This window comes from Lithobates pipiens, unplaced genomic scaffold (genome assembly GCF_037356315.1).
Source record: "Lithobates pipiens isolate NorthernLeopardFrog02 unplaced genomic scaffold, aLitPip1_a1.2 Scaffold_16, whole genome shotgun sequence".
Classification (NCBI taxonomy): Eukaryota; Metazoa; Chordata; class Amphibia; order Anura; family Ranidae; genus Lithobates; species Lithobates pipiens.
The window spans coordinates 389,982,830-389,998,376 of NW_027507748.1; the positions used below are offsets into that span (position 1 = coordinate 389,982,830).

The window sequence follows — 15,547 nt, forward strand, 5'->3', positions numbered from 1 at the left end:
CTGCCCTATACTGCAGCAGTCCTTCAGCGGTATAGGGACTGACGCACAGTCTGCTAAACACTAACACACAACCTGCTTGGTCCACAAAAGTTTTTATAAGGACTGGTAACTTGGTATAGGGTGCTACGGTACATAGGCCTGAGTGCAGTACAGTCTGCTGTTCTGTAAGGACCGCTATCGGTCCACAATACATAGGGTTGACGTGCACTACTGCTGACCGCTGCCCTATACTGCAGCAGTCCTTCAGCGGTATAGGGACTAAGAGTTTTGTCACAGGGTGATTTAAAAAATGACAGGCAGAGGAAGAGGCAGGCCCTTCCGCAGGGGTGGTAGGGGTAGGGCAGGAGCAACAGCCTTGAGCCAAAGTGGGAAGTTGCAGAAGGTGCGTTCAATTACTTTAAAGGACGCACCAGACTTGGTTGAGTGGCTCACTCAGCCTTATTCTTCTGCACCCTCCTCATCCTCTCGATCTGCACCCTCTTCTTCACTCTCTGCTATGTGCACCCCCAAAGACACTACCACCAACAACACCACCACCACCACATACCTTCCGCTTGAGTGCAAATGGGGGCCTTCATGCTCCAGTGTTTTAATAGGGACCCCCGTATAAAAAGCATGAGGGTCAAGGACCAGTACTGGGTGGCAACGTACTTAGATCCCCGGTACAAACACAAAATGGCGGAAATGTTACCGCCGTCGCAGAGGGCTGTCAGAATGCAGCACTTCCAGGCCTTGCTTCGAGAAATGCTGCATTCTGCTTTTGCGTGCGCTGGCAGAGGAGCAATTCCCACTCCCAGAGAAGGATTTGCGGGTACCAATCCAACAGCGCCTGCAAGAAGAGGCCGGTTTGAAGATGTGTTGGTGACTTCGGATATGAGGTCATTCTTTCAGCCGACCCATCGACAGGTGTCATCCGGATCCAGCATCAGGGAACGCCTAGACCGTCAGGTGTCCGACTACATTGGGTTAACGGCCGATGTGGACGCTCTGAGGAGTGATGAACCCCTAGACTACTGGGTGGGCAGGCTTGACCTCTGGCCAGAGCTTGCCCAATTTGCAATCGAACTGTTGGCTTGCCCCTCATCCAGTGTCCTGTCCGAAAGGACGTTCAGCGCAGCAGGGGGGATTGTGACCGATAAGCGTACTCGCCTAGCTCACGACAGTGTTAACTACCTCACATTTCTAAAAATGAATGAGGCATGGATCTCGGAGGAATTCAACACATGTGATCAGTAGACCATGTATATGTCTATAAACAATTTTTGGAATCAAGCACACAGACCTTCTTAATTCATTTGGCTCACTTCCCTGACCCAAAAAAGCACACCGTACTATATGCCCCTACCCTCCTCTTTGAAGAGGTTGAGCGGTGTCATATTTCTACTGGGGCTGCTTATTATGAGGGGTTCCCACCATCCCTGTGCTGTGCTGACTTCCTCCTGGGTGTTCTTATTATGAGGGGCTCCCACCATCCCTGTGCTGTGCTGACTTCCTCCTGGGGGTTCTTATTATGAGGGGATCACACCATCCCTGTGCTGTGCTGACTTCCTCCTGGGGCTGCTTACGGTGCTGCTGTCAGCGCTGTATGTCACGGAGCTGCTGTCAGCGCTGTATGTCACGGAGCTGCTGTCAGCGCTGTATGTCACGGAGCTGCTGTCAGCGCTGTATGTCACGGTGCTGCTGTCAGCGCTGTATGTCACGGAGCTGCTGTCAGCGCTGTATGTCACGGTGCTGCTGTCAGCGCTGTATGTCACGGAGCTGCTGTCAGCGCTGTATGTCACGGAGCTGCTGTCAGTGCTGTATGTCACGGAGCTGCTGTCAGCGCTGTATGTCACGGAGCTGCTGTCAGCGCTGTATGTCACGGAGCTGCTGTCAGCGCTGTATGTCACGGTGCTGCTGTCAGCGCTGTATGTCACGGAGCTGCTGTCAGCGCTGTATGTCACGGAGCTGCTGTCAGCGCTGTATGTCACGGAGCTGCTGTCAGCGCTGTATGTCACGGAGCTGCTGTCAGCGCTGTATGTCACGGAGCTGCTGTCAGCGCTGTATGTCACGGTGCTGATGTCAGTGCTCTGTATTACGGTGCTGCTGTCAGTGCTCTGTATCTCCTGCACCCTCTTGTTTGCCTACCCTGGTCCCTGACCTTCCCTCTCCTCCATTGCCTTCATTAGCTCCATAGTCCTGAATTGTCAGAACAATTTCCCAAATAAAAAAAAAATGCTTGTAGTTATCGATCCCAAATTCACCTCATACATGTATTATGCTATTGTCCAGGTGGTGGGACTACGTGCTACCCCCTAATAATTACCCCGTGGCCGCAAATTCGACCTAAAGGTTTGCGAAATTCGCCTCCCATTGAAGTCAATGGAGCCCGCGGCGAACGGTCGTTTTCGCGAACGTTTGTGTCCGTTCGCGTTTCGCGTTCGCGAAACGTCCCGTCGGAAGTTCGTCCATCACTACACCTAAGGAGGAAGTGCCATCCTTATTCTGAGCCCCACACATGCATTATGCCCTTAAGCAGAGCAGATGAGCTCAGTGGCTGCAACGGGAGAATGAGTGTTGAACCTGCCAAGGTCATCTGTGGCAACAAAAGATAGCTCTGCACACGTGCAAGGCTCAAAAGGACAGTGCTGGCTCCTTTACCACTAAGGGGCACTCATCATAACGGCTGGTCCATCATAGAAAGGGGACAGGATGGAGCTGTGAAAAATTTCAGGTGTCTTTGTGGGAGGCTTCACTCTGCAGGTAAAGGTAATTTTAATTTGATTTGTTTGGAAACTTGGAATACTTTTCAAGGACTGTGTGTATATGTGTGTATATATATATATATATATATATATATATATATTATTTTTTAGATAAACTAACACTTGAATCTCTGAAGCGCCAAATGCAAAAGGAGAGCAAAAGAAAAATGTATTTTTAGGCGGGAAGGGTGATTAAAGCAAATCTGTTACTTGTCTTGGATGGGCAAAACACAGATTTTAATTATGATTGTATGTCAACATTTAGACATTTGCTTAAAGTTAATGTAAAATCAAAAGCTTTAGTTCCACAGGTCTTCCATGCTGCTCCCTAATTGTAAAGGTTAAGGTAAATTGATCTTTTAAGGAACAGGGGGCTCTTATTACATTTCATATTAAGAAGCTGCTAAGAGGGTAGTGAAACTAAAGTTAATTTTTAATTTAAAGTGATGGTTTTCACCTTTGCTTTTTTAAAGGTTTTTAACCACTTAAGGACCGAGCCTCTTTTTGAGATTTGTTGTTTACAAGTTAAAAACTGTTTTTTTTTTCTAGAAAATTACTTAGAATCCCCAAACATTATAATTTTTTTTAACGCCCTAGAAAATAAAATGGTGGTCGTTGCAATATTTCTGTCACACCGTATTTGCGCAGTGGTCTTACAAGCGCACTTTTTTTGTAAAAAATACACTCTTTTGAATTAAAAAATAAGACAACAGTAAAGTTAGCCTGAGTTTTTCATATTTTGAAAGATAATGTTACGCCGAGTAAATTGACACCCAACATGTCACACTTCAAAATTGTGCCTGCTCGTGGAAAGGCGACAAACTTTTACCCTTAAAAATCTCCATAGGCGACGTTTAGAAAATTTGACAGGTTGTAAGTTTTGAGTTACAGAGGAGCTCTAGAGCTAGAATTATTGCTCTTGCTCTACCGATCATGGCGATACCTCTCCCGCCGCTGATAAAAGTGATCTTGCTGTGAATCAGAAACCAGATTGCTGTACGAAAAAGAGAATACCTAGGTTATGGCAGCTAGCTAACGATATTCCTCTTCAAAGTTAGGATGTATATCGGCTTGCGGCATTCCGGAAGTGGGTAATATTTGGTCTATTTTTTTATATTTGGTCTATTTTACTTTTTAAATATAGTTTATACTTGACATAGTTAAGTAGCACACACTATTTTCTTTCATTCACTTCTCAGTTGCCCTTAAAGTGATCTTGTGCTTGCCCATGTAAGTAAAAGCAACAGGTGGGAGCTGGCCATACAACTAAAATGTTATTTGAACGTTTGTAGGAAAATCTTTTATCAGAACATTCTTTCTTGCCATCACTGAGTCAACTAGTTTAGTTTGACAGCCCTTAAGCCCCGTACACATGGCCCGAATCTTGGGCGACATTGGCCGGTTCAATAGAAACCGCCTGACATTTAGCCCATGTGTACCGTAGCTGGGCCAGCTTCTGTTGAGGGGACATGCCTGAAAAAGGTCTGCCGACCGGCCATTGCCTAAAAAAGGGGCTAACCAGAGTGTTTTGGTGGGGCACAATAAAATAGCAGGGGAGATCACTGTACTAACAGCGGCTCCAACCTGAGCTGTAAGAGCCGAGAAATAGAAAACATTTTTTTTTACCTTAATGAAAGGAATGAATTAAGGTAAAACATGTTTTTAGCTTTAACATCACTTTAAATTAAAGTAGAAGTAAACCCATCCATTTAACTGTTTAAAAAAAAACAGTCACATTTCTGGCACATGCTAGGAACGTAACACTCTCATTGGTTGTGAACTTAACCATATTGTCAAACCATCCAATGATCACATGTGCAGCATCATGGCAGTTGTAGATTAAACAGAGGCCAAGATGTCAGCTTCCTTGGCTGAAAACAATAGGGAGGTTTACTTACACTTTAATCAGTGAGCTCTAATTGTAATAATGCATATTTGTTTATAAAAAGTAGGTTTATCACACAAACTATCCCAAGTTAATTAATTAATATAATATATTATTAATTCCAAGAGCACCATACATTCTCAGCATACTGGAAAATCTCTGTGCATGGGGCATTCATCCTTCCAAAAGAGAAGAATAAAACATTGACTGTGGAGATATCAAATATTTCTTCGAGCCTCATAAAAGATTGTAGCAGGTTCGAATATGGTAAGATGTCAGCGACGTGTTCAAATTTGGAAAGGTGTCAGTTCATCCATTATTTATGGCCACCTTTAACATATCTATAGACCAGAGATTTCCAACCTCAGCGCTAAAGAATTCTCATCAGGTCATGTTCTCAGGCTTTCCTTCACCTTGCACAGGGGCTTTAAATCAGCCTTAAGCAACCAGGGTGCCTTCAGATTTCTTCAGGGGAGCCTTAGGTAAAATGCCCTAAAACGCACCAAAAACTGTATAAAATCCAGAAAGTGGATGAACCCTGTATTTTAGTTACACAAAGCCACATGTTTTCATTGTGCACCATTACAAACTTCCAGCTGCCAGCATCCTAACAATCAATGATTTCATAGGTTGATAAGGAAGATGTCAGATGCCTGCATAGCATCCTCTCCTGCTCCTTTCTGTAAAAATAAAAAATAAGGGAGCAGTACCAGTGTGCAAAGGTGTACTTGCTTTAGAAGAATAAATAATTGTTAATGCTGGGTGCCCTGTGTGAATGTTGCTACATTATGTAAAACTATTGGTTTCATTTTTTACATTTTTTTTAGAATGGGGTGCCTCAAGACTGTGAAGAATTTTAAAGGGTGCCTTGACTGAAAAAGGTTTTTGCTTTAAATGAATACCAATGAGTGCCAATGTCATGGTATTTATGCCAACTATTATATATGAGGGAAATTCCCAAAACATGGTCTGTTGGGGCTACTCGAAGGCATACAGTTAGGAAACACTGCTATAGACAGAAGATAATTGTTGCCTAATCCATTGGTCTAGTCAGGAAACAACTACCAAAGAGAACAATCAATCCCCCTTGAGTGTACTATCCTTGACTGTCTCTAATGTTTCCCTGAGATAATGCCAGTGCTGGAGGTGTCTGCACAAGGTATAAACATCCATGCTAGCTTAGGTCTATGGCTTGATCGTTTCGCAGGAGAGTTGTGCAGCATTTTTTGCCTATAGATACATTTGGTGGTAAACACTGGGTGTGAGGTTATGGCACAGTGTTACCCGATTTAACTTCCACCAGAAGCACTAACTGCATGTATATTATGTATTCTTCTTCCAAAACACAAATATATACTTATAGCGTAATTGGTCACCATGCAAAATTTGGTTCTGCTGTGTGCAAAAATTGATCAAAATAACAGGAAAGATTTAATGAGAGATACACCTAACTCACATACAGGCGTAATAAAAGCATAGTGTATAAAGATTGCCAGAGGACATATACTACCTACGTGTTAGCCTTTTTATTGTATTTTTGTCTTATCAGCAGAAATGACAGCCGATCATGTCCACGCTCTTTATCATATACATAACTCAATACCCACGCCTCTCCCTAGAGAGCCAGTGTCCTCCCTGACCATGTACGTCCAAGTGGATTTAGCACAGAGCGACAAATACACTGTCATTTTGAGAAGTCATTTACATTTTCCAAGTAAAATAAACAGCCAGATGACATAGCACAAACAGATTGTGCTAAAAGGAACACATTCTGCAACAGGCATTGGTGTAATAACATTACATTCAAGTAAAAATTCAAACATGATAGGATTTCAGCTGGGGAATGTAAAATCAAAGCAAGAAAGCCAAGACAGCTTCACCTTATCTGACTTGGATTAAAGCAGGCATATATTTTTAAGGGTGATATCACATAGGTGGTTCTACACACAGAGCTTTTGTTAATAGAAAAGGCACAATTCTTCCCATCTGCTGAGCTGCATTAGCTCAGCAATAGACATGAATGGGGATCACTCTTTGTCACAAGAGCATAGAAGAGGGCAATCAAGTTCCAAAAACGCCACATGCAATGATTGCCCCCCCAAGCTTGTGTGACAGGAAAAGTGATTCCTATTCATGTCTATGCTGAGGCTCTCCAACTTAGAATAGGTCATGCTTTCCTGTTACAAAAAGCAATGAGTTGAGGGGTACTATAGCTAAAGATGGACAATATTTGTCACAAAACAATTTGACTTATTAAGTGCAAAAACAGTATGCAGTAAACCATTAACCAATCAGAAATCAGCTTTCATGATTTGTCCACATTAGGATGTTAAAGCTGATTTCTAACTGGTTGTCCTGCATCCATCTGCATGCCTCTTAGCATTAAATTCATACAAATGTTAATAGAGTGTTTCATTTTTTTTCTAGTCTGTATGTGTTTTTCTTACTAATCATCAATCAGCATGGTAATGCACGTATATGAAAAAAAAATGCATTTTACATTTCAGTGTCCCTCCAACTGTTTGTCCTACTCTTCCAGCTGTATTGCATTTTGCATTTCAATCATGCAACAAATGGACCTTGTAATCGCATTAACTCTTTACTTTTCTATTAGTATGCAATGCTACACACGCTTCGCTTCTTTAAATAACATTAGCAGGCACTGGGAATGCAAAGAGACAAAGCTCAACAGTGCACAAATCCCTATGCTGAGACACATCCACTGAATTTCTATTTAATTAGTATCTGCGTCTCCACAATATGTCCCATGATGTTGTCATGCTTCTTTTTTTTTTTTTTTTAAGCCTCTGCACAAAAGAGTTAAAGGAGATCCACAGGGGGGCCACATTTACCCAAAGAACAGCATGTATGTGACATCTCACAATACACATCCGTCGTGTCAGAGCAAAGTGCCCAGTGTTTTTTATGGATTTTTTTTTTTTTTTTTTTTTGAGGACCATCAGAATATGTCACACTTTTAGCAGAAAAAGCTTCATAGCACCTTTATGAGATTTTTAAGACATGAACTGCTCATGAAAGAGGCAGGAGCATCTTCCATCCAGCCTGATGATCTATGAGCAACAATGCTGCGGATTCTATAAAACATTAGCTCACAACCAGTTGCAAGTTGGGCCAGCAGACACATACAGTGAGGACATATAACCAACCATGAATACGTACATGACAGTAAGTGGGAGATCTGGGTACCCTGCCTTAAGAACCTCATCATTTAATATAATCACAAAGCACCAACAAAACCCAACCACACCTCTGGTGGTACCCATGCAGGGAGTGTGCTGAATTTAAATGGAAAGGACTCTAGGATACTTCATTCTAGATGCATCAATTTAAAGCTTCTAGTCAACATGTGATTCGTAGACCTTCTACAGTCCCATGCCAGGCATAGGTTGGGAAGAGTGTCTGTTGGCTGTTGGATATGACTTACCCCTGGCAGTGATGAGAATCAGAAGGCAACAATAGATGTAGCAGTTGTCATAGTGCCCATGGTAGTGCGTGAAGCTCCACAACAGCCCTGGGCATCTTCTCTTGGCAGTCATAGTGAGGATCTGGCACCTTAGTCTCAGGAGCCACAAAAGCAGTGTCCAGCTCCTATGGCAAGCTTGTGTTGTAGTTCAGCTGCAACAGTATTCTTTGTATTCTCCTTTTCCACTAGATTACATTCACCAACAATTTGACACACAAGCTACTCTATGCATATTGTTCAGTATGTAAAATACCTATGGGATGCAAGGCATTAGCACTGACATTACATTTCATAGCTCCTTCTTCTTCACTTGTAATCACTCAAATTTTGGCATGTTGCCTTTTTTATAAAAAAAATAAATGCAGCAGGAATACCATATCACTGTTTTGTTTTCTTTTGCACTCCACTTAGCGCTCCACTTAGCGCTGTTAGCAATCACATGACCAAGCCGGATGCTACGCTGGGGCCGGGCATGCGAGAAACTGGCCAGCGGCGATCGAACCGCTGCATCAACCTGTTAATGAAGTGCAGAGGCACAGTTAGCATTCATTTTGTAATAATCCTCGAAGCAAAGATCTGCCCGTAAAAGCAGAATGGATGTAGCCACTAAAATTTCCCAAATCCGTAAGCGGTTTATTGAGCTGAGTCAAAGGCAGCTATTTAAAGTTTAGATAGAAAAAAAAAAAGTTATAGGTTGTGCATTCCTCTGTGTTAGATTCTTAGTTAATCCAGACAGCATCTGACAGGAGGCATAACCGACGACCCCTGTAGGCTGCTGACAAATCCTGACCAGGGCAAAAGTAGCTTAGTTCCCAAGGCACGTCGTTTATACAGTCTGCAATGTTCAAGGGAAACAACAGTTATCCAAATCCAACCAGGACCAATATCATCCACACCATAAGACTCTGATCATCGCTAGGCACCCTATGCTCTTCCTCGACGAGTTTAACCGGTGCTGCCCAAGTTTTGCTCACAGCCTTAGTAACAACCTGCAGGCGTTCGCGAAGAGAGGCATTATCGCTCCAACCAGCCGTCCTTCCCGACTCCAGATTAGGATTCGATCAGCCCAGCGCACGACGACCCCAACCTTGCCCGAGAGCTTGATCTCTCTATGCACTTGTGCTACAGACTGGGCTGCTGAGACAGGACTCCTAACTAAAGAGAGAGAAAAGATGCTCAATAGTGAATGACAAAGCCACAGAGGAAAATGGGGGAAAAAACAGGACTTTCCATGATTTTTTGATCAGAGACGCCTGAAGCTAGCGTGCATAGGGTGAAGAAGAGGACAGGATGTGATGGGGAGGGAGAAGAAGAACTCAGCTTCCCTGCTGCTGTCTGTTACCTCCTCCTGTCTCCAGCGCTGCTAGCTGCTCAATGACTTGGAGGAGTCAGGAGCGCCTGTGTTATATGAAAGAAGGCATCTCAGGCATCCCTTTAGATGTGCATGCTCTTTGATTGTACCCGCCAGCCACTGTGTTTGCTGCATATCACTTTCTCCCTAAGGACTGTGCTAAGGGCTGGTCACTTTTAGGGCTTGTTCACAACATGTCCATTGACCTGCCTTGACATGCATAGAAAATAATCTTTACAGTTGCAGTGCATTGCAAAAAAATGCAGCATGTATGCACTTTGATGCCTGGTTCACACTAGCCAGCAAGATAAAACCTAGTGTTTTACCACGAGGGTAAGCTCAGTGTTAGCTCATTTAGGGAAATGTATAATGTGCGTTTCAGCTACTTACTTTTTTTCTTGTTTGTTTTAACTCTATTTGAAGTGTGGTGCGTTGCGCTGCCATGTCATGACATACTGCACCGTTCAGTGAGCTGTGAAAAAAGGAAGTTTTTATTGGCTCAAATGCAATTTTGTATTGGCTCAAATTGCACCGCAACGCACGAAAAAAAGTTGCAATTATTTGAACATTTGCACGAGTACAAATACAAATACTTAGTATTGACACTGATACCAGTAACAATATTGGTGCAATGCTAATTTTAATAAATAAAAAATAATAATAATTTTGACCCCACTGTGGCCTGTACAGAAAACAATAAGACATAACACAATAAAAATGTATGTAACCACTTCAGCCCCGGAAGATTTGGCTGCTGAATGACCGACCAATTGTGCAGTGGTGCGACGCTGCACCCAAACAAAATTGACATCCTTTTTTCCCCACATATAGAGATTTCTTTTGGTGGTATTTGATCGCCTCTGCGGTTTTTATTTTCTATGCTATAAACAAAAAAAGAGCGACAATTTTGAAAAAAAACACAATATTTTTTACTTTTTGCTAAAATAAATATCCCCATTTTGTTTTTAAGCAAATTTTTTCTCAATTCATGTCGATATGTATTCTTCTACATATTTTTGGTAAAAACATTGCAATAAGCGTATATTGATTGGTTTGCGCAAAAGTTATAATGTCTACAAAATAGGGGATAGATTTATAGCATTTTTATTATTATTATTTTTTTATACTAGAAATGGCAGCGATCTGCAATTTTTATCATGACTGCGACATTATGGCGGACACATCGGACAATTTTGACATATTTTTGGGACCATTGGCATTTATACAGCGATCGGTGCTATAAAAATGCACTGATTACTGTGTAAATGTCACTGGCAGGGAAGGGGTTAACAATAGGGGGCGATCAATGTGGTTAACTGTGTTCCCTGGGAGGTGATTCTAACTGAAGGGGGAGGGGACTGACTAGAGGAAGTGGCAAATCGTGGTTCCTAGCCAATAGGAACACACGATCTGTCACTCCTCTCAGAACAGAACAGGGATTTGTGTGTTTACACACACTCATTCCTGTTCTATCTCTCATGCTCGTGATCACTTGTGGCCGGCGGTCATCGCGCCAGTCGGCCGCAAGCATCTGCACCCCCCCGTGGTGCAGCGGGCAGCGCGTGTGCCTGCTATCCCGATCCCAAGAGCCGACGTATAGCTACGATGGTTCGCGGGTTCGTGACAACCTGCCATCGTAAAATAATGGTGGCTGGTCGGCAAGCAGTTAATGCATGTGTTTTGCGTGCATTTTTATGTTCGTTGTACTGTATTTTCCACATTGATCACATATGATAGGCATTTCGTACATGTGGTAAAACATCAATTTGCTAATGATAACAAAGAAGTGTTATGGTGTGATCCATTTTAGTATGGGGTTGGATTCCACGGTGTAGCAATGCCTTTTATTTTGCAATAAAATGCACTGTTTACCTTTTTTATTTGATTTATAGAAAGCATACAAAGTGTACATGCCATTTAGGTTCCCGCCACAGGTGTATGTCTTGTGGAGGTGTGAGCCCGTGCCACTGTTTATTTTAGCAGTTTATGCCAGATTTTGGAGAGGCAGGCATGCTGATTGCTCCAGTGCTCTGCCAAAAAAATGCAGGATGCCCGCTTTTCACTGCATTGCACATCTCACAAATATTATGGTGTGAATGGGACACATAGAAAACAATTGTATGTCCTCTAACATTGATCTAGTCCAGAAAAATGCAGGTCACCGCAGTGTGCGTTATCAAGCCCTTAATCAAAAATAATACAAGAGGCAGTCTCCAGCTCTACTAATATTATAACACCCCCCTCCGCCCCCAAAAAAGGGGGAATACACAATGGGAACAAAAATTGAGTACTTGCCCACAGTGACCAATCAGATTTACTCTTTATGAACAAAAAATATGGAATCTGATTGGTCACAATAGCTTACAACTATTGTTAGTTTTTTTGTGTTGTAAATAGCCCATCTGCCAATATTTTAGCAAATGTCATGTTATCACCTGGAAAGAAGAGGTATTTAAACTTTTTTACTTTTTTTACTTTTTTATACCCCGGGACAACTCATCTTAGCAGTATTTTGAAAAAAATGAAAGCTAAACTTTAAAAAAACAAAGTCCTCCCTTGCAGTGTTGTTCAAGCATTGCAAGGGTTAACTGCTCACAGGGCTGGAGCAAGGATTTTTGACACCTTAGGCGAAACATCATTTTGCCACCCCCCGCCTCCACCCCTGACTCCACCCCATTTGCCCTGCCCATGTATACCTCACCTTTTTAATAAAGCACCCATCAAATGTAGCCCACCAGTGCCCATCAATGCAGCTTACCAGTGCCCATCAATTCATGTTTGCTTGCTTCCATTCATTCAAGATTCAGGACACAGACACAGTCCTCCGCCGCCACTACGCCTTTCACACTATGTGTGAACTGAGCGGCTGCTGCTTGCTGATGCTGAGACTTAGATGCTTGCTGGAGAGAGAAGAGAGTAGGAACACCAGTGGCCGGGCGCCCTAGGCGGCTGCCTAGTTTGCCTAGTGGTAGCACCGGCCCTGACTGCTCATTTATTCTAGGGGAGGGTAAGAGCAATTTAACAGGCAGTCCCAGAGTTACAAACATCCAACTTACATACAACTCATACATAAGAATGGATGCAGTGCATTGTCAAGCTGTTGCCATCTACTGACCTGTCACAATCCCACATCACCCTTCCATATGCTGTCCAAAACCTAAAAATAACTTTTTTGGCTGAAGTTACACTTAAAAAATGTACCTGTTACATATTACATACAAATTTAACTTAGGATCAAACCTAAAGAACCTATCTTCTTCGTTACCCAGGTGCCTTGAACAACACCACATTTGACAAAATGCATAGGGCGGAGCTTCGTGTTGACGCTATCACATCTTTACAGTCCCGGGAAGAGTAGATGTTCGTTTCTTACTGCCGGCAGCGGCAAGGAGATTTACTATTTAGCGCTACTGTTTTTAATTGCATGTAAGTGCAATCTTTATACTTTTAATAAATGATACCTAAGGATGTTATGCTATTGGAGCATATTCTTTCCTATGATCCTAAATATACTTCAATGAGAGGATGTTTGGCAGAACATTATAAGGATACTGGGTCCCCTTGATGGGCAAGTCGGAGCTGCTTCTGGAGTATCATTGATTGGACGATTGTCCTGAGCCTTTGTGATCTATCCAGAGATAGAAGGTCATGTATAGAGGTAAGCATGCAATCTCTCCCTTCATGGTGGCGGTTCACGTACTGTAAGGATGTCATCCATTATTTGGAGCGTATTCTTTTTTCACAAAGAGTTTTTATGGACTTATATATATTTGTCTGTATTTTTTATTTTAACTATTTATCTCATTATATGTTATACAGTTATAGATCGCTTATTCATTTTAGCACAGCCCTGGATTTGATGTAACTTGGGGACTGCCTGTACTTTATCCCCTGGCAAATGGCACTCCCTAATTTTCTGGCAGTGGACTGTCCCTTGGAGTCTTCATGTTCAGTGCAAGGCTATGGTCCCTGCATTAGTCTTCATGACGTCAGAAATCCTTATTGCCAGAGTGCAGGAGAAAAAAAGCTGCAAGGAAAAATCAGCGGCCCTCCGCCGCTTGCCGGAGCTGTCGGCAGCAGAGCAGGCGATCGTGTCGTGGTATGGAGCTGAGTGAGGGGAAGCTGGCCCCCACCCGTCCCCATACCATTGTAGGGCGGAAGCCAAGTCAAAACATCACTTCCGCCCATAGCTTTTAATTAAAGAGACTTTTTTTTTTCAAATAGCTTTTTGTTTTTATTGCATTTTTGTGTAAGTATGAGATCTGGTGTCTTTTTGACCATAGATCTCATATTTAAGAGATCTTGTTATGCTTTTTTCCTATTACAAGGGATGTTTACATTCCTTGTAATTGGAATAAAAGTGACACAAGTGTAAAAATAAAAAAATAAGAAATAAAAGGTAAAATGAAAAACAGTGTAAATATAAAAAATAAAAGGTAAAATGAATAATAATAATAAAAAAATTTAAAAAATTAAACGCATACGTCTGTAATTCAAAACATGCAACCTGTAGAATTTTTTAAACATTGCATATGGAGATTTTTAAGGGTAAACGTTTGTCGCCATTCCACTAGCGGGTGCAACTTTGAAGTATCAATTTACATCTTTTACAGTATAAAAAACAATTGGTCTAACTTTACTGTTGTCTTATGTTTTAATTCCAAAAAGTGTATTTTTCCAAAAAAGGTGAGCTTGTAAGACAGCTGCGCAAATACAGTGTGACAAAAACTATTGCAATGACTGCCATTTTATTCTCTAGGGTGTTAGGAAAAAAAAATGTATATATGTATATATATATATATATATATATATATATATATATATATATATATATATATATATATATACACACACACACACATATAAATGTAAATTTAATGTATATATGAAATATATAATGTTTAGGGTTTCTATGCAATTTTCTAGCTAAAAAAAAATGATTTTAGCTTGTAAACAACAAGTCTGAAAAATAGGCCCGGTCTTAAAGTGGTGAATCTTAATGTTTCAAAATTCCTTTATAGTTTGTAAATATACTTATACACGCACTTGTTCAGGATGTGCTTTCTGCTTAATAATGCAGCATAACGAATGGTATTTGTGTTTAGTTTATCATTCCTGCTAAGTGGTACTGCACAGTTCACTGCTCCTTTTTAGTGTGTGCCCACAGATCAATCTGACCTGCCTGAACATAGTAGACTGTGCATTAATACAATATTATCTCAACAATTTTAACCACATTCCCTGATATTCAGATGACCAGTAGAGGGAGCATCAATAACTATTATATAATATACCATAATCAAATATGAAACAGCAAGCAAGCAACTATGTGGAACTCCTATCAAACATTATTTTCAGATAAAGATTACATTTGTAATGTAAAATGTGTACTTACTAAAAAAACAAAAACAAAAAAAAACCTCTTTTGTTTCTCATCTCATACTGTATATTATTTATCCTCATTTTAACCACTTAAGGACCGCCGCATGCCAATGTACGTCATCACAATGGCATGTACAGGCACAAGCACGCACATGTACGTGCTTGCCTTCCAGCGGGTGGGGGGTCCGATCGGACCCCCTCCCGCTGGATGCGGCGGTTTGTTTCGCTTCAGGAGCGATCCGGGATGAGGGGGTGGCCGTTGGTTTCTGGCCATCCCCTCTCGATCGCTCCTGGGGAATGAGAAGCTTCCTCCCACTGTGTATAGTAAACACAGGCAGGGAGGAAGTGATATCATTCTCCTCGGGGCGGTCTTATTGACCGGACTACGAGGAGAAGACAGAAAGTAAGTGTGCACCAAATACTACACTGACATGTAGGCACACACAGGCACACAAACCCCCCGCCCCCCCCCCCCCAGTCACAGTGTCACTGATTGCAGTGATCATTTATTTACTGATCACTGCATTCAGTGTCAGTTGTAAAAGTAAAAACTGCCAGGGCAGTTAGTGTTAGGTCCAGGGTAGCCCCCTACCACCCCCCAATAAAGGTTTAACCCCCTGATTGCCCCTAGAGTTAACCCTTTCACCCCCTTTTGCCAGTGTCACTAAGCGATAATTTTTCTGATCGCTGCATTAGTGTCG

General features: G+C 42.0%; 1 protein-coding gene across 1 annotated transcript in view; it reads right to left on the reverse strand.

The window, feature by feature from the left end:
- The window catches only part of TMEM132E (transmembrane protein 132E), a 678,956-nt gene extending 669,482 nt beyond the window's left edge, over window positions 1–9,474 (reverse strand). Inside the window, exon 1 of the mRNA XM_077482285.1 lies at window positions 8,075–9,474. Within this exon, the coding sequence (XP_077338411.1) occupies window positions 8,075–8,186 (112 nt within the window). The 5' untranslated portion in view covers window positions 8,187–9,474. The remainder of the gene's footprint in view (window positions 1–8,074) is intronic.
- Window positions 9,475–15,547: the final 6,073 nt, after the last annotated feature.